Source organism: Dromiciops gliroides, chromosome 1 (assembly GCF_019393635.1).
Source record: "Dromiciops gliroides isolate mDroGli1 chromosome 1, mDroGli1.pri, whole genome shotgun sequence".
In the NCBI taxonomy this organism is placed as follows: domain Eukaryota; kingdom Metazoa; phylum Chordata; class Mammalia; order Microbiotheria; family Microbiotheriidae; genus Dromiciops; species Dromiciops gliroides.
The window spans coordinates 308,822,136-308,847,103 of record NC_057861.1 but is presented as its reverse complement, the minus strand read 5'-3'; the positions used below and the strand labels follow the sequence as shown (position 1 = coordinate 308,847,103).

The following is a 24,968-nucleotide window of genomic DNA, read 5'->3' as shown; positions in this document are numbered from 1 at the left end:
CTGGTTGTGTTGGATACCTAGGGAAAGTGAATCCCAGTGTTTAAGTTGGGCGTAGATGAGAGGGATAAGTCAGTTAATGAGAAAAGGTAAAAATATACTCATCCCATCACTGATGGGACCTTCTTGGAACTTGCCAAACTACAGGGTTCTCATTCCCTTGATTGTTCATATAATCTTATTTTTCACCAAAAAAAAAATCAATCAACAAATATATATATTAAATACTATGTGCAGAACACTGTGCTAAGCACCAGGGAACAAAAAACAAAACACCAGAAAAAGAAAAAGAAAGAAAACAAGTCCCTTTGAGGTACTGACATTGTAAATTCTTGCATAAGGTAGCCATTGACCCAAGTCTTGAAAGACTTGAAAGACAGTGAGGTGGGCAAGAAGTCCAGACATGGTGAGTGGTTGTACAAAGACATGGTGGTGGGAAATGGAATATAAGGCATGAGAAAGAGCAAATAGGAGTGGGCTACAGAGATAAAGGAAGTAATGTTTAAGAAGACTGAAAAAATAAGAAAGTAGGCATGGTGTAAAGAACTTTAAATGTCAAACAGGGGGCAGCTAGGTGGTGCAGTGGATAGAGCATTGGCCCTGGATTCAGGAGGACCTGAGTTCAAATCTGGCCTCAGACACGTAACACTAGCTGTGTGGCCCTGGGCAAGTCACTTAACCCCAATTGCCTCCAAAAAAAAAAAATGTCAAACAGAAGAGTTTATTATTTGATCCTAGAGGTGGTTGGAAACCACTGGAATTTATTGAGTTGGGGAGAGGTGTTTGACATAGTCAAGACTTGTGCTTTATGGAAATCACTTTAGCAACTGTATGAAAGATGAATTAGAATAAGGAAAGACTAGGCAGGGAGACCAACAATGAGGCTAAAGGGAGTGGTCTAGGTGAAGGATTAAAGTATGGACTTTGATGGAAACCTTGTTCCACATTTTAAAAATTGTTTGTGATTGTTCCATTGCAGTGCTCACTTGTTAGTATTTCCATGAAACAAGCTCTTTCCTTCCAGAAACCAGTAAGGTGGAATTACCCAATATAATAATGAATTTTCAAATTCCAAAAGTACCATTATCCAAAGCAGGTAGAAGCGGAGACAGCAGTATGGTTGGTTTGATTACAAACACATACACACATGTGTGTACATATACATACATAGACATATGTCTATATGTATATACATGTAACATGTGTAGATGTACATATACCATATCTAGTTATATATGTATAATACCACATATATGGTATAATTGGAATATATTAGAATGTATCTAATGTAGTAGTGTGTATATAATTAAGAGTGCAGGACCCAGAGTCAGGAAGACCAGAGTGGCCTCAGACACTTACTAGCTGCGTGAGTCTGGGCAAGTCACTTAATCCCATTTGCCTCAGATTCTTCATTTCTAAAATGAACTGCAGAAGGAAATGACAAATTACTCCAGTATTTTTGTTAAGAAAACTCCAAATAGGGTCATGAAGAGTCAGACTATTGAAACAACTGAACAGCAACAAATATATGGCACATATCAGTGTTTATATATGTGTATATACATATGTGTGTGTGTGTGTGTGTACATACACCAGCAGCAATCAGACTGTTCCTCATTGTCAGGGACATGCATTTTTTTCCCCTGGTTCCATCTTAAATAATGCAAGATAAGTCATTGCAGTGCTGTCTGCTTGAAATAGTCACAGTGTGCCCCATGTTGAGAAAAGAAATAAGGCATCCTGACATTAAAACTCTACCCATAAACAACAGGCATTCTGTATTTCACCACTGGATGCACTGGTTATTAAATTCACAGGTCTCTTGATTGAGGATATTGAGACTTCTGGAATTCTCATGGAGAAAATTTCCTAAGCTGTAAACTGAGAGTTGAGCTAAATAATCTCTAAAATCCTTTCCTTCTGAATCTATGATCCTGTAAATTGAAAGTGTGAGCACAGATGTCAAAAGGCTAAAAAACTGAATATATTCTTCAATAAATATAGGAGCAATGGTAGAATTCACAGAGTTGTCTGTGACTAACTCTGGTTTCTGGTAGCCTCAGATACTGCTTAGTTGTATAGAGTCCAAGAAATCAAATGAAGTGACTATAACATGCCTGCAAGTTGGTCTGGCTGTGGTTAGAAACACTTTGTGGTATATACCTTTGTGAAGATGGGCTTAACCTTCTATGTCACATCTTTGGATTACTCTACAGGTAAAGAAACAGAAACAAAGGGTGCATGGGGCAAGCCAGAATTGAGCCCATTTTTCAGTATATCTATAGAGAATTGTACCTTTTTAATCTACAGATTTAGGTGAAGTCAAACAGAAATATTAAATAGACTAACATTATTGACAGTTGCACACTTTCTATATACAGAACCCTGGTGCCCTTCTCCCACCTTGGTATAATGACATACCCAGGTCCTCCCCTGCAACAGAAACAGCTAATAACTGAGGCAGTAGATAGAATGTTTGATGTGGAGCCAGGAAAACCTGACACTTGATAGCTAAGTGACCCTGGGCAAGTCACTTAATCTGTTTGCTTCAGTTTCCTTATTTGTAAAATGAGGAGAATAACAGAAACTACTGCTCATGGTTATTGTGAGTATTAAATGAGATAATATTTGTAAAGTATGAGTCACAGTAAACATTTGAAAACCTTAAAATGCTATATAAATGCTAGCTATGGAGGGGGCAGCAACAAATGGTTGCAGATTTATTTTTCATTTACATAGAAACTTTCAATGTGGAAATCCCCTCTGCCAATACAGATCTTCAACTAATTATTTTAAATAGTATTTTCCCCATTACATCTAAAAACAAATTAACATTTTAAAAAAATTTTGACTTCCAAATTGTATCCCTCCCTTTCCCCTTCCCCGAGATAGTAAGCAATCTGATATAGGTTATACATATGCAGTTATGTAAAACATTTCTATTAGTCATTTTGTGGAAGAAGGAAAGAAGGAAGGGAGGGAGGGAGGAAGAAGGGAGGAAGGAAGGAAGGAAGGGAGGGAGGGAGGGATAAAGGAGAGAAAGAGAGAGAAAACAAACAAACAAAGGGAACAATAGTATGCTTTAACCTGTATTCAGACAAGATTAGTTCATGAATCCTTTGGATTTGTCTTGTACTGCTGAATCTGCAACTATTTAGACATTTATAGTATTATCCTGGGACATTGAGAGGTTAGGTGATTTGTCCAGGGTCACACAGTCTTATGAGTCAGTGGTGGAACTTGAACCCAGGTGTTGTTAGCTCCCACCCTTTTGTTTATTTGCATGCTAAATTCTTATTATCCCACTTCTCTCGCAAATGTTATTGTTGTGGGCTCAAAGTACCCCAGAAGTTCTCTGGGGCACATCAAGTAATCTTGTTCTTGAGAAACTAAATCAGAGGACAGATACTCTAGAGAGATAAGCAGAACCAAATTGGACTGAGCTAGCTTTGGGACCTTCACCCTTCATTCAGATCTCCCTTACCCCTGGGGAGATAAATTTGGGTGTGGCTGCGACCTTTGTATCCTGAAGAGAGAGATGGCTGGAGAGATAGTAGCCACCCCTCACCCAATTCCCCCCGGCTACCACCAGTGGGGGATGGTCCTCCCTCACTAAAGGAACTTTCCACAGTCAAATGGTCACTCCACCCCACCCCACCCCCATCAGTCCTCTATAAAAGTACCTACCAGCCTCCTGCTCGAGGAGATTGGTACCTCAGAGGCACTTGCTTTATGACTTTCTCCCCAAGAGAAGTCCAAGGATTTCTCTTGGTTTCCCTTCCCTTCCCTTCCCTTCCCTTGCCCCTAAAAAAACTACCATCTTATTCTAACTGCTTTTGTGTACAAGAGGGTGTAATTCTTTAAAGAGAAATTCCTAAGAACTCCAACCCCTTACCCAAACCCTTACACCATTTTCCCCCATAACACTATCTTCAGACTAAGTAAGAAAAGGGTTAACCCTAAAAGTTTATGGTAGATTAATTGTAACTTTGACCTTTAAGATTTCCCTTTGACCAAAATTTTATAATCTGGAACCAAACTTGGTGAAGAGGTGGCGAAACTCCATTTCTTTTTTTTGTTTGTTTGTTTTTTGAAACTCAATTTCTAGAGAGAAAATCTTTTACTGAACACATAAGAACACAATGAAATGTTGTTTTCAAGAATACTACTACTAATACCTAACATTTCTATAGAGAGTTAGTTTGTGAAATACCTTGTACATCATCTCATTTGAACTTTGCAATATCCCTGGGAAGTATGTTCCCTCCCTCCCTTCCTTTTTTCTCTCTTAATTATCCTCATTTTCCTGGGTAAATTCTTTATCCCAGGTTGCACAGCCAGGGAAATGCCTTATGCAGAATTCAAATTCAGGTCTTCCTTAGCCTGAGGCCAATGCTCTACTACTAAACCACTAAGCCAAACTTTTTTTTTTTTTTAGAATTTGGGGAGGTAAAAGGAATTTATATGATTTCTAGCCCATCCTGGTAAATTCAGACTCTGTTCCACTATAATCTAATTTTCCTTTATTTAGTACTTCCTCATGACTTATTGTTACTTTAAACATTTTTGCCTCACATTTTGTACAATGCTTTTAAAAAAGGGAAAAGACATTTTGGATTTGGATGGAAACATGGTCTCCTTTTCTTGCCCCATATTTAGAAATGATAAAGTGGCCCTTAGCACACAGATCCAGCTGGGGCTTTTTCTAATAATGAGTAAATTCCCAATAACTCCTCATGCTTCCACATGGCTGCCTCATTCTGAATTCGCAAGCCTGAAGATGAGGAGAGATGAATTTCAAAGTGATATGATATAATGGACTGGAGAAGCACTAGCATTCACATTCAGACTCTAAGCTAAAAAAATAAAGATGTGTTTATATGATCCAGAAGATGCTAAGGAGAAAATATTGAGGGAAATGTAAGTAGTTTTGCTCAGTGCCATGTCATTTCTTAATCCTGTAAATCAACTATTAAATTTTTTAAAACCATGCAATGCTCTCATGAATAAAAATCTCATTGCAACATTAAGCACACAAAAGAAACAAAGTAACGAAAGTATGTAACAGTATATGTATGTGTGCATGTTGTTGTCGTGTATAACGCAAGTCAAGACATCACTCTTGTAAGGTCACTGGTCCTCTTCAACAAGGATGAACAATAACAGGATGTGGACACATAAGCACTCAATACATAAACATATATACATATGTACACACACATATACACATGCATATACATATGGGATTTTAAAATCCCACTGCTTATTATAAATAAGTAACTATGAATTGAGGGCAGCCAGGTGGTGCCATAGCGCACAGAGTGCAAGTCAAGAAGACTTGTCTTCCTGAGTTCAAATCCAGCCTCAGACACTTACTAGTTGTGTGACCCTGGGCAGGTATATATATATATATATATATATATATATTTTTTTTTTTTTTGGCGGGGCAATGGGGGTTAAGTGACTTGCCCAGGGTCACACAGCTAGTAAGTGTCAAGTGTCTGAGGCTGGATTTGAACTCAGGCACTCCTGAATCCAGGGCCGGTGCTTTATCCACTGTGCCACCTAGCTGCCCCCACCTGGGCAGGTATATTAACCCTGTTTGCCTCAGTTTCCTCATCTGTAAAATGAACTGGAGAAGGAAATGGCAACCTACTCCAGTATCTTTGCCAAGAAAAGTCCAAATGGAGTTACGAAGAATAGGAAATGACTGAACAAAAACCTCTTTTTAAAGCACAATTCTCATGCTTTAAACAGTGCTATAGGTAGAAAGTTGGCTTCAGGCAGAAAGACAGAAATTAGGTACCCTCTCTGAATCCTACTGGTTGAGTGACCTTGGCTAAGTTACTCACCCTCTCAGTACTTTTAGCAACTTCTCCAAGACTTTAAATTGCACAGAAGGGGCTGCATTGAAAGAGGCAATTTCCTTGCTGGAAAGTAATTATACTAATGAAAGCACAAGTCCAGATCAAAACAATTTCTTTTTCTTTTTTTTAACTAACAATATCTGATATCAGACTGACTTTTCCCTTTACTAACATGTACATCAATCCAAAAGACATTTTAAAAACCTTATAAACCTTCCTAGTCCCAACCCAAATCTGACTTTGCAAAATATTGTTTATAATTCTTTACCTTACTTCAGGAGGGGGGAGTATATTCCTCCATGCCAAATAAAATATTCTATATGCTACCCTCAAGGTATAAAACAGTTTCTGTAAGACCTGTCAAAAATGTGGCCTTCCATCTTTCAGGTTAAAAAAAAAATCTGTTTTCTGTAGACTTTACAATTTTTAAACATTTAAAATAATTTCCTTTTTTTAAAAAGGCAATCTCTAAAAAAATACGATGAAGGAAAAGCAGCATATGTCAGCTTTATGGCCCTTCTTTTGCTACTATAAAATTTAAATTGCATTTCTGGATCAGTCCTGTTTATATTAGCCTAATCCTGAAAAAATAAATTGCTATTCTTTTTTTTTTTTTCCAGGAGCATGGAAGTACCATCTAATAGATTTCCATTTGTAGTTCATAGGTTGTATCAGAGTTTCTCTATCAATTCCAAATCACCAAGCTAGGCCCAGCATTCTTACATATTAAAATAAAAATTAATGTGGTGAATAAAACCAAGATTCCAATAAGTTAAATCTGTATCTTCTATTATGAAACCTTAGAAAAGAGGATTCAAATGGAAGCGACTGGTTAAGTCAAACAGATGACCTCTTTTTTTTTTTTTTTAAGTGAGGCAATTGGGGTTAAGTGACTTGCCCAGGGTCACACAGCCAGTAAGTGTTAAGTGTCCGAGGCCGGATTTGAACTCAGGTACTCCTGACTCCAGGGCCGGTGCTCTATCCACTGCGCCACCTAGCTGCCCCTAAACAGATGACCTCTTAACTGAACAGATCTGAAATCTAAAATAATGTATGAGAAGAGAAGCAGTAATCAAAGTCAATAGGTATTTTACTTGTGGACAAGTAAACTTTCCTATCTATAAGGCAAAAGCTTGAATGAATATGAAATGTCTTAGTTTTCCATCCAGATGTGCCCAGGAAAGAATTTTAAAAGCTTTGAATTCTTGCAAAGGTCCTGTATCAAAAACCATGTAATTCTTATGGAATGCCAACTCAATATTAGTAAGGTCTTCAGAGACATGCCAAGTTTTCTGCAGATCTACCATTGAGAATTCACATGATAACCTGAGTTGTCATCAACTTACTTTTAAAAAAGCAAAGAAATGGGTGTTTTCCATAGTTATAAGATGACTTGGAGCATGTGCCAAGGCACCATGACTCTGATGGAACAAAGATCGATGTCCTTCTGGGAAATGACACCAGACAATGGATGTGCAATAATAACTTGGGTGTTGGATATGGGAAACTTGGACTAAAAGTCAACAAATTATGATAGCAACCTTGGTATACTATGTGAAATAACTGGTATAAAAATTAATTTTAGCACAATGGCTCTATCCTTTTGATATCCTTATGATATGTGGAGATATGACCTTGACCTTCAGAGGTCAGTCAATCTACCCATCCCAACCTCATTTCACATTTTGGGAAAATGATGGAATATCTTGGTGGCTTTATTCATAAACACACAGAAACTATAGCTGGAAGATTCTTAGAGATGAGTTTTCACACTACACAGATGAAGAAACTGAAGCCTGGATTTATGTGACCTGCTTGAGGTCCAAAAGTATAAGTGACTGAGCTGGGACCTGAATCCAGATCTTCTGTCTCCTAACCCACTATCTTATACTGCCTTCTTTAATAACGACCTATGTGATGGGAAAAAAAAAAAACCATTTCCTATTAGAAACATTCAAATTCTTAAAGAATGTTTTAAAATCTAAGAGTCAAATATGTAGGATCTCCTTTTTCAGTTGATGTCATTCCTAACAAGGACATCTATCAATCTACAAATGGAAGCTGACAGTCCTAGATGAGAGTCAGGCACTCAAGTTGTAATCCTGATTCTAAGTAACGTTGTATAGTGCAATAGAACAGAAATTTATTCAGTGGTCCATTAGTGGCCCCCAACTCTTCCTGTTCCTCATCTAAAATAACTCATTCCCAGGGTGTCACTTCTTGGTGGCATCTGGCCAACCAAATTTCCTTTTATCATCCTAAGGGGATCGTCTCCCATATCAAATGAAAACGCACTGCGGGAATTTGTAATTACAATATGCAAGGTTCTATTTTACATCCAGTACACCAAACAAGTTCGAAAAGAGAATCAAGTGTTTTCCATGGGGAAGAAGCAAATTTCCCCATTAGTTCAGGATGGCAAAATCCCAGTACTGGGGAAGTTGCTTTCTTACCCAAATGCTTGTCTGACTGATCTGAGCATTCTCTTCCCACCAAGCAGAGCGAAATGTCTCTACCCACCCCTGGGTAACCTTTGGAAGATCAGAGACAGCAGCAAATTAACATTCTCATTTAGGCTATGTTTTTAAAATATATCAAACAGTAGAGCTCATTCAAAAACAGAGGCCAGCATAATAAGGAGTCTTCTGGAGCTCCCATAATCCAATACATGTCAAAGGTTTATTTCCGTAGTCTAATTAGCATCAGATAGGGAGAGGTGTCTTCAGCCATGAATTCACTGTAGAAGAGATCACATGAAATTAATGGAATCAGTTGGAAGTCCAAGATAAAAATTTAAGGTGACAATCCCCATCACACAGTTGCTACTGATTTACACAGCTTATTCTGCCTTTCTCCAGAGAACTGACCAGCTCTGAGGAAGTCTGCAGGACACCCTGGCCAGTTCATAGCACACTGGTCCATACTGTCATTTAATTGTCCAGGTAGCTAACTTCCATTTTTTCCCCAAAATAAAAGGCCATGCTCCAAAAAATTAATGCTGTGATTTTTTCAACCATAATATAAATTTTAAAGTTTTAAAATATGATTAAGATCATTAACCTTATACCTCATAAGGGCCTTAGAGATTATTTAGTCTAATCCTTTATGAGGAAACTGGGACTTGGACTCATTACGAGGTTAAAGCACAGAGTGCAGACACTTAAGTCAGGAAACCTATCTAAAAATCTTTCTTTGTGGGGGCAGCTAGGCAGCGTAGTGCATAGAGCACTGGCCCTGGAGTCAGGAGGACCTGAGTTCAAATCTTGCCTCAGTCACTTACTAGCTGTGTAATTCTGGGCAAGTCACTTAACCTCGCCTACCTCCCCAGCATCACCCCCTCCAAAATCTTGCTTCTGAAATTTAAGAGGTGTGTGATCATGGGTTTCTTCAAGCCTCAGCTTCCACCTTTGTAAAAATGTGGATAATCAGAGTGTTGATCTCACAAACCTACTGTGAAGATCAAGCATGATAAATTATGTAATCAAGTGTGATAGATTATGTCAAGCAATTCATAAAACTAACTATTATTATTAAGTGACATGCCCAAAGTTCTGTAACTAGTAAGGAACAGAGCTAGGATTTTATCTGACTCCCTCAAACACCTCAACCACTCAGATATTTAACCTGCTAACTTCCCGTGAGTTACTCTACCCTCCCTCACTCCCTTTCTCAATAAAGTTCAATGGCTCCCTATGGCTTCTAGCAGCAAATATAAAATGCTCTATTGGGCATTCACAGCTCTTCATAACTAGTAACTTCCTACCTTTACAATTCTTTTATACCTTAATCCCCAATATGTACTCTTCAATCTAGTCCACTGACCTCCTGGCCACCTCACAATCACTCCATCCCTCAGCTCTAGGACTTTTCTCTGTCTGTTCTACATGCCCGGAATGCTCTCCCTACTGGCTTTTCTGGCTTTCATCTCATCTTTTCCTGAAAACCTTCTCAAACTCCTCTTAATTCTAGTGCCTTCCTTCTGTAAATGATTTCCTATTTATATTGCATATAGCTTGTTTGTATATATTTATTAGCATGTTGTCCCATTAGATTGTAAGCTCCTTGAGGTCAGGAACTATCTTTTGCCTCTTGTATCCCCAATGCTTAGCACAGGACCTGGTACATAATAGGCCATTAATAAATGTTTGCTGATTGATTCCAGATTCAGTTACCTTAACATTATGTAAATGGGAAAGTTCTGTTCATTTCTCCCATTTGAAGTTGGCATCTTCCACTATGACCCACCCACCATTAAAGGCCATTGAAACAACATGACTTATAGGATCACAGACTTGGAACTTAGAGGTCATCTAGACTTACCCCTCTTGTTACAAATGAGAAAACTGAGGCCCAAAGAAATTAGATTTGTCCAAGATTACACAAATAGAAAGTGGCAGTCAGGATTTGAACCCATGTCCTCTGACCCAGAGTCCAGAATTCTTTCCATGGCATTTCAAGCAAAAGACTCCGTATCATGAGATGAACAAACATTTATACATATACACACACACACACACACACACACACACACACACACACACACACAGAAGTAGGCAAATAAAACACAAAGAACATTTAAATAACAGACATTCCCACAAAATCTGAGGAACACTCTCTGTTCCCCTTATCCAACTGAGAACCAATATACCTCCCAGTTGTTTAGGAGCCCCTGAAAACTAGAACTGTGTAGTAATAGAAAGCACTCTAGGTTTGAAATCAGAATACCTGGGGGGTTTGAGTTCTGGCTTCAACACTCACTAGCTGCATGATGCTGGGGAGGGTCACTCCTCTTCATGCATCTTGGTTGTACTATCTGCCTCCTGGGGTCTTTGTGAAGAGAGTGCTTCACAAAATGCAGAGCCATATAAATAGACCTATAGCCATTTTCCACACTGAGGTGGTCGAGAGTCTACACGGTTTCTGAAATGTGTTCATTTTATCCCTCTCCTGGACACCTCTGGGGTGGAACTTTTTTGCTCTTGTAGACATTATAGGGAAAGTAGCTAAAAGATAACAATTTGTCACCTGGGGCCCCCAAAACTTTATGACTTGGCTCAGAAACCGTTTTTCCCTTTAGACCCTAATTACATATATCACTAGGAGAGAAATATTCTACAGCAAACAGTTTAAAGTATAAGATGAATCTGTCTAGATCCCCAGACTGACACTAATCACAGTGGGCTTGATTCACTACTCTGTGCACTGTGCCCATGGAGTTTCAGAAAATCAGAATCTGCCCAAAGGGGATTAGCTTGAGAAACCTAAAAGCTGCTAGAATGGGAAATTTTTAATTGCATCTTTAATGATATGTGTAATTATGGACTATGGTTTTTTTCTTTATGGAAACAATTTTGTGGAATATCAAAGAAAAAGGATTTAGGCCTGGAAGTGTTCTATCATTTGCCAATATTCAAACATGCAAGTCACTTATTCTTTATCATTTGATCCATTCATTCCAACAATTTGCATGAGAATCTATTATGTGCATAGTACTGTGCCAGGTGTTATGAAGGATTAAAGGAAGCAGGAAAAAAATATTTCTGCCCTCTCCTACAATCTAGTTAACTGGGCAGATAAAAAACAGACACACAAACAGTTAAATAATAACAAAAGGCAGTTTGTGATTAAATGCCAACTAAGTCCAAGAGGAGTTCAGAGGAGGAAGTGATCACTATGGGCCAGACTAGAGCAGAGTCTTGAAGGATTTGTGGGATTAAACTAGGCAGAAAGGCTGGAGGGATGGGAGGAAGTATAAGGAAATATTGTCAATCACGGTACAGAAGAGAAATGTATATTATGTTCTGGAGATACTGAGAGTCTCAGTCTAATTAGAAAAGAGTGTGTGTGTGTGTGTGTGTGTGTGTGTGTGTGTGTGTGTGTGTGTGTGTCTGTTTCTGTGTGCCAATATGGAGAAAGGTGAAACATAACCCTGGAAAAGTTAAATGGAACCTGCTTGTGGATGGCCTCGAATGTCAGGCTAATGAAGTTGGATTTCATCCTCACAGATGAAGAGTCACAATTTTAAGCAAGGGAGCAATACTTTGCATAGATCAATATGCCAGAATTGTATAAGGATGTGCTAAAATGTACTTGGTGCAAAGTGGGGGTGGGGAGACTGGAAGCAAGTAAAGCATTTAGGATCCTTGCATTGATCTAAGCATGATGTAAGAAGGGCCTGGATTGGGGAAGTCACCCTAGAATATAAATGAAGGTATATATTCAAAAGAAATTATGAAACAATAGATAGGAATTGGTGACATGATAAATCTGGGGAAGAGGAAAAACTCAAAAATGACTAAAGTTTTAAGCCTAGGTAGCTGTAAAATTATAATACTGGTGATGAAAAGGGGGAAATAGGAAGGTAGAGACAGTTTGGTTGGCAGGATAGCACATCTGTAAGCACTATGTCAACAAAAGGTACACATTTCTCAAGGCTCTGCATCTCCTAGGGAAAATATTCTACTTTTGTTCATTAAAAAAAAAAACATTTACAGAATGCTTATCAAGTATTTACTGTAAAGTTTTGGGAGACCAAATTTAAATAACATCCTTGACTAGGTTCTAACCAAGTAAGTAAAATTCAGTTCAGCTAAATTTGAGAGTGATGACAACTGTAAATGATTAAAAAGTATTCATTTGGTGCAGCTATCAAAAGTGGAACAGAATTCTCTGATCACAGCTAGTAAAAGCTGGCTAGAAGGTCAGCATGCACCATGCTATAAGCTGGGTAGGCTCCTTACAAAGAAAACAAATCTGGGTCCATTTCACTATTTCTGTTCATAACACATCCCATTTCTACTTACTTCTTTCCATAATTCTAAAGTAGAAATAAACTCATGACTCTTTTTTTATATGTCAAGGTCCCATGATTTTATCAATGTTGGCAGAGGAAGGGAAACAGGAAAGGAATAGATCTTTGTATAGCACCTACTTTGTGCCAGGCACATGCTAAGCACTTTTTATAAATATCATTTCACTTGAGATAGTGTAGGTGCCTTCATCAACAATAAAGATTAGAAAGCTTTTTATGTCTTAAATATTTGAAAATGGCTAAAAATTAAACCCAGTGTTCTGTGATATGGGCAGTCTACTGAAGAGCCGCTCTGAACCTAGCTAGACTAATTCTGGACAGTTCTTCATCCTGTTCATACTTAGAAAGGGAAGAGACTGGCCTTGTGATTTCACCAGTATTGGCAGCTCCCAATGAGGAACTTTCTCTACCAAGACATGTCAGAAGTTTCCCTAAAAGCTAGAATCTGGGGGAAGGAGACTCTGAGTCTTTCTGTGTCCTGGACCCTTCTGGTAGTCTGGCGAAGTCCATGGAATCCTGATTAGAATTGTTTTAAAATGCATAAAATAAAATATATAGGATCACAAAGGAAATTCTATATTGAAATACTTATCAAAATATATGTTTTGTAAAAGTTCATGGACCCCCATGTTAAGAACTCCTGTATAAGAAAGTAACCTAGAGCAATAAGAATGAGAATGATTGATTTGCCTAGGAATCTACAGCTAGTATGTGTCAGAACTAAATCCAGTTTTTCCTAGGTTGCACCTCTCCATCCCCACATAATGCTGTCTCTAGCTCATACTTAAGTTATTTAAAATATATTCTATGTTGTCTATATCCTATCAATACAAGTATTAACAATCTGTCATATGTCCAAAGTTGTATACGTAATTACGATCTACACGAGATGTGGTGGGGGACAAGGGGACAAAGAAACACCTTACCTTGTAGAGACTCCCTTAGATGCCTTCATCTTGGAATTGTCTGACCAAATCTCAATCTTGCTTTTTAGGTCTTTATTCTAAAATTGAAAAGAAAATTATATCAAGTTTGTGTAGAAATCCTGGCATGGAATGGTAGTTTTGCATATATGGACTGGGTTTTTTTATACCCAAAGTCTATGTCCCACCTTAGCAGCTAGTCATCTGATCCATTCATTCATTCTTCAGATCACTGATCACAGTACATTAATTGTGTCTTAAATGATATCATGAAAAGAATAATAGCAACCTTGGAAAAAAATTTAATCTAATATGGCCTCAAGCAATATTCTGATTCAGGGTCTGAAATTCAATTGTTGAAAATAATCAATCTTAAGAAATATCTTTCACTTGAAGAATCCCAGAGGATCAACTAAAAAATTAGTTGGAAATAATGAACAACTTTAGCAAGTTGCAGGATATAAATTAAACCTACATAAATCATCAGCATTTATATATATATATATATATATATATATATATATATATATATATATATTACCAAGAAAGTCCAGCAGCAAGAGAGAGAAAGAGAAAATTCATTTAAAATAACGGTAGACAATACAAAACACTTGTGGAGTGTACCTCCCAAGACAAACCCAGGGACTATATGAACACAATTACAAAGCACTTTTCACACAAATAAAGTCAGATCTAAACAACTAGAAAATACTAACTGCTCACAGTTAAATATAATAAAAATTATGATTCTATCCAAATTAGTTTATTTATTCGCTGCTATACCAATCAAACTACCAAAACTTATTTTATAATGAGAGCTAAAAAATAATAACAAAATTCATCTGGAAGAACAAAAGAACAAGAATGTTAACAGAATCAATGAAAAACATATGAAGGAAGGTGTCCTAGCCAAAACAGATGTCAAACTGTATTAAAAAGTACATTACATTAAAACAATCTAGTAGTGGTCTAGAAACAGAGTGGTGAAACAGTGGAAGACATTAGGTACACAATACATAGTAGTAAATTGTTATGATAATCTAGTGTTTATGATAAATGCAAAGATTCCAGTTTTGGGGGGACAAGAACTCACTATTTGATAAAAACTCTTGAGTAAACTAGAACATGGTTTGGCAAAACCTTGGTATAAACCATCATCTCATAGGGCATACCAAGATAAGGTCAAAATGGGTACATGACTTAGACTTAAATGGTAACGCCATATGCAAATTAGGGGAGCACAGAGTAGCTTACCTGTCAGATCTATGGATAAGAGAAGAATCTAGCTCCAGCTCTACCTTGTATATGAATCAGCTCTTTGTGAACCCTTCCACCTACTAGTGCCTTCCTCCCAAAACTAATTTGGATTTATTTTATATATATTCTGTTTATAATACACACAAACACATACATATGTGCATATATATATGTGTATAGGCATGTATGTGTGCACATTTGTGTGTGTATATGTATATTGTGTTACACTGCATGTATGTACACATATAAGTGTTGCACTGCAGCTGTGTATATGTGTACAACACACTTCTGTATATACATGTGTACACTATGTGTAGTTTCATTTATATGCATGCAAAATGCACGTGTATACATATATGTGCATATACATGTGTGTACATCTTATATGTAATACATATCTACACATTTGTGTATATTTATGTGTATGTGTAGATGTAGATGTTGATGTAGTTGTAGATGTAGCTGTAACTTTAGGTGTAGTTGTAGCTGTAGGTATAGGTATAGGTATAGGTGTGGATGCATACATATATTGCATTGTGTGGATGTAGATAAACACTGTCATTGTCCTTCAGGTTTCTAATGAACATTATGTTAACCTAAGCTCATAGTTATCAACAGAGGAAAGTGCTACAGGATATGGACTGAACTTGTCATTTCATTAGCATAGGTACTTCTAGGTAAGTGAACTCCCTCTACTAAGGCCAGTTGGCCCTTCTGCAACTTGGAGAGCTGCCTAGATCACTAAGAGGTTAAGTGACTTGCCCAGGGTCACGCAGCCAGTATATGTCGGAGGCCAGACCTGAGCCCAGGTCTTCCTGGGTTTGAGACCATCTCTCAGTCCAGGATTCCCACTTCTATCCTAGAGGAATGTTCTGGGATGGAATGTGACTAGAAGTGACTAAAATTCACTTCCTGAATTCTCACCCCCATTTCCCTCTATAACTCATCTAAATTGAAGTCGTGTGATAGAGAAGCATCCTCCTTGCCAAGATAACAGGCTTTAATTTGCTGTTCCTTAGTCTCCCCATATGCTTTACCAGCTCTGCCCATGTGATAGTGTTTTCCTTACACAGACTTTTAGGATGTTTCTCCTAAATGAGACACTTAGATAAGTTCTTCTGCATGAATTGCTTTTTGTCAAATAGAGATGATCTGAGCCAATGGTGAAAACGTTTGCCAATCAGGGTTCTGTTTCAGCACAGCCTCCAGGCACTTTCTTCTCTAAAACATATTGATATTTGCCCTTATTACTGAAGCATGGCAGCTCACATCTGAGAGGGGATACAGTTATGCGGAATGATTTGCAAAATGGAAACAAGTGAAGATAGAGAATATTTAAAATATACTTAAAGGTGAACAGGTCATTAGTGACAGGTGCCTAAACTCTTGTATATTTACCAGAAGCTTCAAATGAAGATGAAAAAAAAATCTAAAAAATCAAGGGGCAAGGAATTAAGAATCTCAACAGAGGGAGCAGCTAGGTGGCACAGTACATAAAGCACCAGTCCTCGATTCAGGAGGACCTGAGTTCAAATCCAGCCTCAGACACTTGACAATTACTAGCTGTGTGACCCTGGACAAGTCACTTAACCCTCACTGACCCACAAAAAAAGAATTTCTACAGAGTCATGTTCTGGTGACATTTAAAAGAGATTTTAAAAAACTGAATGTGCAAGAGGATATACAAGACAAAACTTCACAGTCCTGAATCAGTCAATTTCACTCCCAACATGGGAAAAAAATAAGGGCATGATTTATAAGGAAGAGAAAGAAAGAGCCTCACAAAATTGAAAGGTATTTTCCTGCAGAATTTTTGAAATACTTGGAAGCAGAAGGGTATTATACAGTAACTGTGAAAATCACACTAACAAAACCTAAATGGCACTGGACTCATGCACAGAACAAGAAGGTGTTTGCCTCTCTCTATATGGTGTCTCTTTTTTCTAGTTTCAAAATGTTTTTTAGTCAAGAAGGAGGATGTATTTTCTATGGGTCTTAAAATCTTTATCTCCATTAGAAGAGCTTCCTCAGCCAGGATAACCCATATCCTGGCCCTCCTGAGACCACTGTACTGCTTAATGGGATTCCCAGTCATAGAGTGGCCCTCCAGTTCCTGTGACACCTGGCACATCTGTACCTTCAGTTCTTGAGCTCATGAAAACTTCTGTAACCAGCCAGAGAAGTTGTAGGATGTGGTCTGCCCATCTCAAAGCCCAGACTGGATAACATGTCATTATTCCCTTCTCACTATCAAAAATGAATTTTCCCCACTTTAATCAACCAATGTGGAGGATCTGAACATCCATCTGTTTTTCTACAATATTCACTCTTCAACGTGTGAAGAAAATGTCCCAGAAAACATGGGTGTGGAACAAATGGAGGATGGGGTGCCCCTTCTTATACATTGTCATTTCCCTGCAAAAGGACTTTGAGTCAGTACTATAAATTAAATGGAAATTTTCCCTGGGGATAAGTTTTTAGATTTTTTTTTTCAGTCTTCAAAAAAACCAGTCCTTCCTATTCACCAACATAAAGTACATTAATTAATGGATACTCTATTTGAATAGTCAGAACAGGGAAAAAATCTACTCCCAAAGGATCAGAGTTGCTATCCTATTGTACCTATTCTATAGATTCATTTAACAAAACACTTATAAATAACTACTGAGTTCATGGCCCCAAATCTATCAGCTAGTCAGTCACAGTTAGTCAGCCAACAAGCATTTATTAAGAACTTACGTATTAGACACTGTGCTAACCACAGGGGTTACAAAGAAAAGCCAAAAACGAACAAACAAAAACCCAAATCCCAGTTCCTGTTCTCAAGCAGGATACATTTGAATGAGTGAGACAACATGTAAATCATGAGCTACATATAAGAAATATATACAGTAAGTTAAAGTAATCAGAAAAGAGAAAGCAACAACAGCTGGGTGAAATAGATGTGGCCTACAACAGCTCTTCCAAACCCTGTCATTCCTTCCTCAAAATTCCCTTTGCTCTCTCTCCCCCAACCCCTCTCAGATGAGAACCTTGTCTCATATTTTACTATAAAAAATGGAGCCTGCTTCTCAAGAGTTCCCTCCTCCCTCCTCATCTCCTATCACCTAGATGCCTTCTGCCACCATCTGCTCCTTCACCCATCTCATATGAGATAGCCCTTCTCCTAACCGTGATACACACCCAAGTGATCCCATTCCATCCCATCCCATCTTCTCCAGCAGACTGCTCATCTTCACCCTCTCACTAATCTTCAGTCCCTCCCTGTCTACTTGGCTGCTGCCCTGCTGCTTACAAACACACCTGTTTCTCCCTCATCCTCAAAAAGCCTTCCTGTGATTCATCTATCCTCACTAACTATTATTTCCTATCTCCCCTCCCTTATGTGGCTAAACTTGAGAAGCCCATTTACACCCATTGCATCTACTTCTTTCCTCTCACTTTCTTCTTAATTCTCTACAGTCTGGCTTCCAACCCCACCTCATCATTCAACTGAAACTGCTCTCTCCAAAGTATTACCAATTTCTTAACTGCCAAATCTAATGAATTTTTCTCAATCATCATCCTTCTCAGCAACCTCCCTGTAGTCATCTTTCTTATCTGAATGCACCATCTCAACCTGGAAACTGCTGGAAAGCCATCCAAGTCTTGTCCAGTGACCTTGGGTGTCCCAGAGGGTTCTGACTCAGGGCCCCTTCCTCTATTCCCTCTATACTATTTCACTTAACAATCTCACTAGCTCCCATGGATTCAATTATTATCTCTACGCTGATGATTCAAATTTACTTATCTGGTCTTAAGCTCTCTACTGTCCTTTAGCCTCGCATCTCTAACTCCACTGGATATAACAAACTGGATCTCCCATAGACATCTTAAATTCAACATGTCCAAAACTGAATGCAAAAATCATTTCCCCAAAAAACATTTCAACTTTCCAACTTCTTTATTACCTTTAAGGGCATTGCCATCCTCCCAGTCACCCAGGCTCAAAAGTCAGTCATCTTTCTCAACTCCTCACCCTCTCTCACCACCCCCACCTCCTTATTCAATCTGTTGCTAAGGCTTGTCAATTTTGCCCTTGTAATGTCTCTTCTGTTGGCCCCTTTCTTTCTCTGACACTTAATACCTGTAGCATTGCAAGGAGGCTGGTCTCCTTGTCACAAGTCTCTCCTCACTCCAGTCTATCCTCCACTCAGCTGTCAAAGTAATTTTCTAAAACACAGGTAGGACCACATCATCCCACTACTCAATAAACTCCACTGGCTGCCTATTGCCCCTAGGATCAAATACAAAACCGATATGAAAATAGAAATCAAATGCAAAAAACTATTATAAATACCCACATTAACTATAAAGGACATATGAAGGAAGACACTATTTGCAATCAGAGAAATAATTGATAAGGAAAGAATACCAGACAGAATGGAGCTGAGATACTGTATGTGGTCTTAACTGACTCCTTCTGCCCCTGTCCAATAGCCAGGCTGTCTGACCTCTGAATTCTAACAGAATTCCTGTTCATATAAATGCATGACTATAAAATATCTCAGGAAGTTTGGATCAAAGTCACTACCGAAATGGAAAGAATAATTTTCATGATCTGTAAAACCTTGATGCTAAATAAAAACGTGTACAATTTCTAATGCAGTAAAAAAGCCTTGGGTATGCACACACGTGCGCCTAAATGTAGCAAATATTTCCTCCTTACCTGAGCTTCGAGGACATTCACCTTTTCTTTCAGAGTCTCAATCCTTTTATCTTGTTCTTGTACATCATTTTTTAATCCTTCCATCTAAGAATTAGGAAACACAAATGAGAACTTTTTGCAAGTCTTATCAAACCACAGGGAATACTTATATAATTCAGAGGTCATGTGCACTTTACAACTAAATGATTTTCTGAACTAGGGGAGATCCTACACATTAAAGAACATCGCAGGTGATATTTTTTAAATGGACAACAGAAATAGCTTCTGGAGACTTGGACAAAGACTTGTCTTGAGGGCTTCTGAAGTTGCGGGGTTGGTGAGGCTGATTCTGCCCATCATTTTCTCAACTAAATCCAACTCTTTGGATAAATCATTTGGGATCTTAGTGTTTCTCTGCAAGTGAAGTTTTTTGTTCCACAAACAATATTACTTGGTAAGGCCCTGTAAGACCAATGCCTGGTACACTGTGTCTTTTAAGAGCTTCTTAGTCACCCACAACTTTATGATAAGGGCATTCATTGTCTGAGAAGATACTGGAATGCAGGCTCCTTGAGGGTTTATTTGTCATTGTATTATTGCCAAGCCAATGCCTGGCACATAGTAGGTGCTTAATAATTGTTTGCTGAATTTAGCCTGGTACAGAGGAAAGACCTTTAGACTGAGAGTGGTGAGGCATGGGTTCACCCTTGGATGAATCACTTCACCTCTCTAAGCCTCAGTTTCCTCACCTGCAAAATGAGATATTTTTGGACCTGGAGGACCTCTAAATTCTCTTCCAGGTCTAACATTTCAGGATTCTGCTTTACAACCCTTCCATCACTATTCTTCATCAAGTATAGAATACCACGGTTATTTTCCACACAGGAAGGCAAACAATTAAGACCTCTCATCCACCTCTTTGAGAGGTAAATATTAAGGATTTGTTAAAAGTTTTAAATCTAATGCAGGTTGATCACAATCAATGAATCAGTCAGTCTTGAAGACCTGCATGGGCCACATTCTTGGCTGTTTGGCCCAGTCACCACTATCAGCTGACACCACGGCTCCTTCTCCTTGGCTTCTGCCAGAGGTGCCTGGTAAGGAGCTGGTCCCTTCCACTGCACCTACCTTCTAAGTTATCAAAAATCTTGAAGGAAATGAAAACCAGTCCCAGCTCTAGTTGGGAATCTTGAATCTATGAGACACGCTGAGGAATAACCAAGGATTTCTAGACTTGATTTTTTTTTCATATCAGCCAAGAGACTAAAGAACCCTATTTCCAAAGTGCTCCATGCTAAGCACAAGCAGAAGGGCAATCAACCCCAGAGCCAAGTTACATTTAGCAATGCAGGGGAAATGTCAGGGAGGGGAAAACTTTCATTACTTTCATAGCCCAGGCATGCCACTTGTATTTGTTCTTCATCCGGTAAACATTCCATCTCCAGGAGAAAGACACTTGATTAAACTGACCTCCTGGATCACACTGCGTAGGTTCTGATGTTGGGAATGAATCATAAACTGCAAATAGGAAATTTGCCTCTGAAGAGTAGAAATCTCTGTCTGAAGGTCCTTACAACTGGGGAGGAAAGGGGAAAAAGAAAAATGATTTTTGCCAAAAATGATTTTTATATTTTGTTTGTACTAGTTGTTCCTAAATTATTAACAGGTTATCCCCTTACTAAGTGACTTTCCACAGGTGTATGATGAGAGGTATTTGCTTCATTATGGGCAGAATAGGTGCCTATCCACTGGATGACCAGCTGAACAAACTGTGCTATATTAATGGATTTCAGGGGGGTTGGGGCCAAACCTATTGTTTCATCATGGCGGGAAGGGGGCTCCAGGTGCGGACCTCCCTCAAGCAATTAAGATCAGCACTTGTTTTGCCAATGTTTACAGTCTTAGAGATTTTCCTGAGGGAACTGAGATGGAAAGAGCTTATTAAGGGCAATATAGTCATGAGGTGTTAGAGGAAAGATCTGATTGATACCAAGGCTAGTTCTAATTGCCTCTCATATTAACAGAATGGAACATTATTGTGATCTACAGAAACATGAGATCTGTATGAACTGATGCAGAGCAAAGTAAGCAGAACTAGGAAAACAATATTCATGACTACAATAATATAAGCAAAACCACTAAAAGGGAGCAAACCCTGTAGGAATGCAATGAACAAGATGAGTCCTGGAGAAGTGATGAGAAAAGAGAACTCCCTACTTTCCTTGGATAATGCATAGGATCATAAAATTTCAGACCAAAGGGCTTTTGAGGTCATTTAGTATCATCCACTCATGTTGCAAATGAAGAAACTAAGGCTCAGAAAAATTAAGTGACTTGAGAAAGATTATATGGGAGTGAATGGAAGAGATAAGATTCAAACCCTGAGTTCTTTCCATTGTACTGTGCTGCTCTTCAGGTGGGGGACTATGGATAAGAAATGTTGCATATTCTGCCAAAAACAATCACTTTGTCACTTTTATTTGTTACAAAGGAAGCCTCACTGCATGAGGAGGGACAAGTAGGGGGAGGAGGGAGGAGTTGAGGGAGGAGTGGTAATACCTGGAAAATATTGTGATGTTAAAAAAGAGGCATAAAGAAAACTGGTTTTTGGAAGCAATCACGGTTAAGTGACCTGCCCAGGATCACACGAGGACAGATTTGAACTCAAGTCCTCCTAACTCTAGGGCTGGTACTCTATCCATTTTACCATCTAGCTGCCCCATAAAGAAACCTTTAAAAATTAAAATGAAAAATAATTAAAATGGGGAAAAATAGGCAGCTGAAAGTTATAAAGAGTAAAAAAAAAAAAGCTAAAAAAAATATGTAGTTACAGTGAAACAGGATAAGCCTGGAACATAGTAGGGGCTTGAAAAATGTTAATTGATTGATTGATTTAGTCAAATAAGAAAATTCAATAAAGTTCTGAAGAGGGTGAGAGAGATGAAGATAAATGGGAAACACTAAAAATTAAATGAAGATTAAAGTAAATCAGAAGTTATATCCTCATACCCATCTCACACTCACACACACACACACACACACACACACACACACACACCCCAGACTGGTAGAGATGACAAAAAAGAGAAAGGACAACTGTTGGAGGGGCTACATGAAAGTACACATTAATTCACTCCTGGTGAAGCTGTGAATTGGTCCAGCCATTCTAGAAAACAATTTGGATCCATTCCTAAAAAGTTACTACACTGTGCACACCACTCTTCAACCCAGTGATAAAACTCCTTCTAGGCCTGTTCCCCAAAGAAATCAAAGAAAGAGGGAAAGGATCCACATGTACAAAAGCTTTACAGAAGCTCCTTATTGGCGTGAAAACTGAGGGGTTACAGCAGTTGGGGAATAACTGAACTAATTATGGGATATAAATGTAATAAAATAATCTTATGTTATAAGATATAATGAAAGGGATGGTTTCAGAGAAATCCAGGAAGACTTGTATGAACTTACACAGGGTAAAGAGAGCAGAACCAGAACAACTTAGGAAATGACATTATGAAGACATATATATTTTTATTATAAAAACTTCAAAAGACTTAAAAACCCTGATCAATGCAATGACCAGCCATGATTCTTGAGGACAAGTGCTGAACCATGCTGCTCACCTTCTAATAGAGGCAATGCACTCAAAATATAGAAGATTTATGTGTATATACATACATCTGTTGTTTTGCTTGATTATGTTGACTGGGCATATTAGATAAAAAGAGGTTTTTGTTCTTTTCTTCCCTCCCCCCCCCCAGAAGAAGAAATTGAGAGACAAAATAAATTTTTGTTCATTGACATTTGTTTATACTATACATATATCGCTATATACAAATATGTATGAATATATGTATACACACATACACACAATAATACATTATTATTTATTGGTAGTGAACTCCTGGATGAGGAAACTCCCTAAATCAGTGTAGATCAGCAACCTTCCCTGAAACCTATAGTCTTAGAGAGTTACATGGAACCTAACAGGTTAAAGAATTGACCAGTCACACAGCCAATATATATCAGAGTTGGGGCTGTGAAGTCAGTTCTCTATCCACTACATGGCACTATTCCCAGCTAAGCACTAAAGATACAAAGAAAAAGCAAAACTTGTCTAAAGAGTTTACACTCCATTGGAAGAGACAAACAGGCCCATCAATAGGTAGCAAAGATAAATGCAAAGTAGATGAAGGGACTCATGGACAGTGCTGTGACCTGTATGACCTATACATTTTCCAGACCAAAAAACCAAAACAAAGCAAAACAAGAACCCAATAGCAGCTGTTTATGCACTAGTCTGACCCAATATGCCCTTAGCAACTGCCTCAAACTACTTCTGGATGGAATCAAAAGCTCTGGGAAGATATTTATAAAATGTAAAAAGTTAATACAGGTAGTGAATTGACAAAGGGCAATATATGGGATGTTTTCCCTTCTGTCCAACAAAGGCATAGAAAAGACTGGAAAATTGGAAGGTAGGGAGTGATTGGGAGAAAAACCGCATATAAAAACATTACAAGGTTCAGATTGCCATCCTTGGTATTACTTGAAAGTACTTTACCAGAATTTACCATAGAAAAATAAAAAGGAAGCCTTCCCGCAACACAGTCTGCTGGTGATTACTAGGGCATGACCAACCTTGTCAGGTCACCATGATGACAATCACTCACCTATGAAAATATCACTATATATGACAGAATACTGACTGAACTAATCAACTGTGGCTCTGACCAATAGGATATTTCTTATGTTCTTAATCATCTCAGGATAATCGTTTAGGGCTCTTTAAGTCAGAGGAAGTCCAGTAGCCTATTGGGTGAATACTTTGTAGTGAATTTCTGCAAGAATGTGGACTAAAGTCAGACAAGGGTGGACAGCTATGAATGGGCCAAAACTTGCATCTCTGGAGGGAACGCCCAAATGGATGATACCAAAGATCCATCTGAGTAAGTTATATGTTATATAGAAAGAAAAATTATTGCATAATGAAAATGTTAAAGGTCAAAAAGGGGAAAGAGAGGGAGATACTATGATTAAAGGAATGGAAAAAGGAAAAACGACATGAGGTAGAATCCAATGACCTCAAGTCACATGTCACAGCTTAATCTTCCCAGGGATATACCATATGGAACATGCTTTGCTGTCACCTGGTAACTCCTCATATATTTCTTCCAAAGCAGGACCTGACCTTGACTTTAGAAAAAGATTCTCTCCCTGACCCTGCATATATTCCCTAGAATAACAAATATTTCTCCTGAGTTATGATTAAGTCCTTTACAAATAGCCAAATCTAGTTAGTCAATTTCTCCTGATGAAATCGGTGCTACTAGCCCTAAAAATAGTGTTAGGACCACAGCATTCTAGGTTAGAGCTGATGTTTTTCTAAAAGATGCTAGAAATGTATATGCCTATGAAACTGAGAAATA

General features: G+C 38.3%; 1 protein-coding gene across 1 annotated transcript in view; it reads right to left on the bottom strand.

The window, feature by feature from the left end:
• Positions 1 to 8,190: 8,190 nt before the first annotated feature.
• Positions 8,191 to 24,968, bottom strand: part of CCDC68 (coiled-coil domain containing 68) — a 68,840-nt gene continuing 52,062 nt past the window's right edge. The window contains exons 8-11 of the mRNA XM_043976279.1: positions 21,013 to 21,118; positions 19,564 to 19,647; positions 13,602 to 13,678; positions 8,191 to 8,601 (exon numbers count right to left, since the gene is read on the bottom strand). Of these exons, the coding sequence (XP_043832214.1) occupies positions 8,544 to 8,601; positions 13,602 to 13,678; positions 19,564 to 19,647; positions 21,013 to 21,118 (325 nt within the window). The 3' untranslated portion in view covers positions 8,191 to 8,543. The remainder of the gene's footprint in view (positions 8,602 to 13,601; positions 13,679 to 19,563; positions 19,648 to 21,012; positions 21,119 to 24,968) is intronic.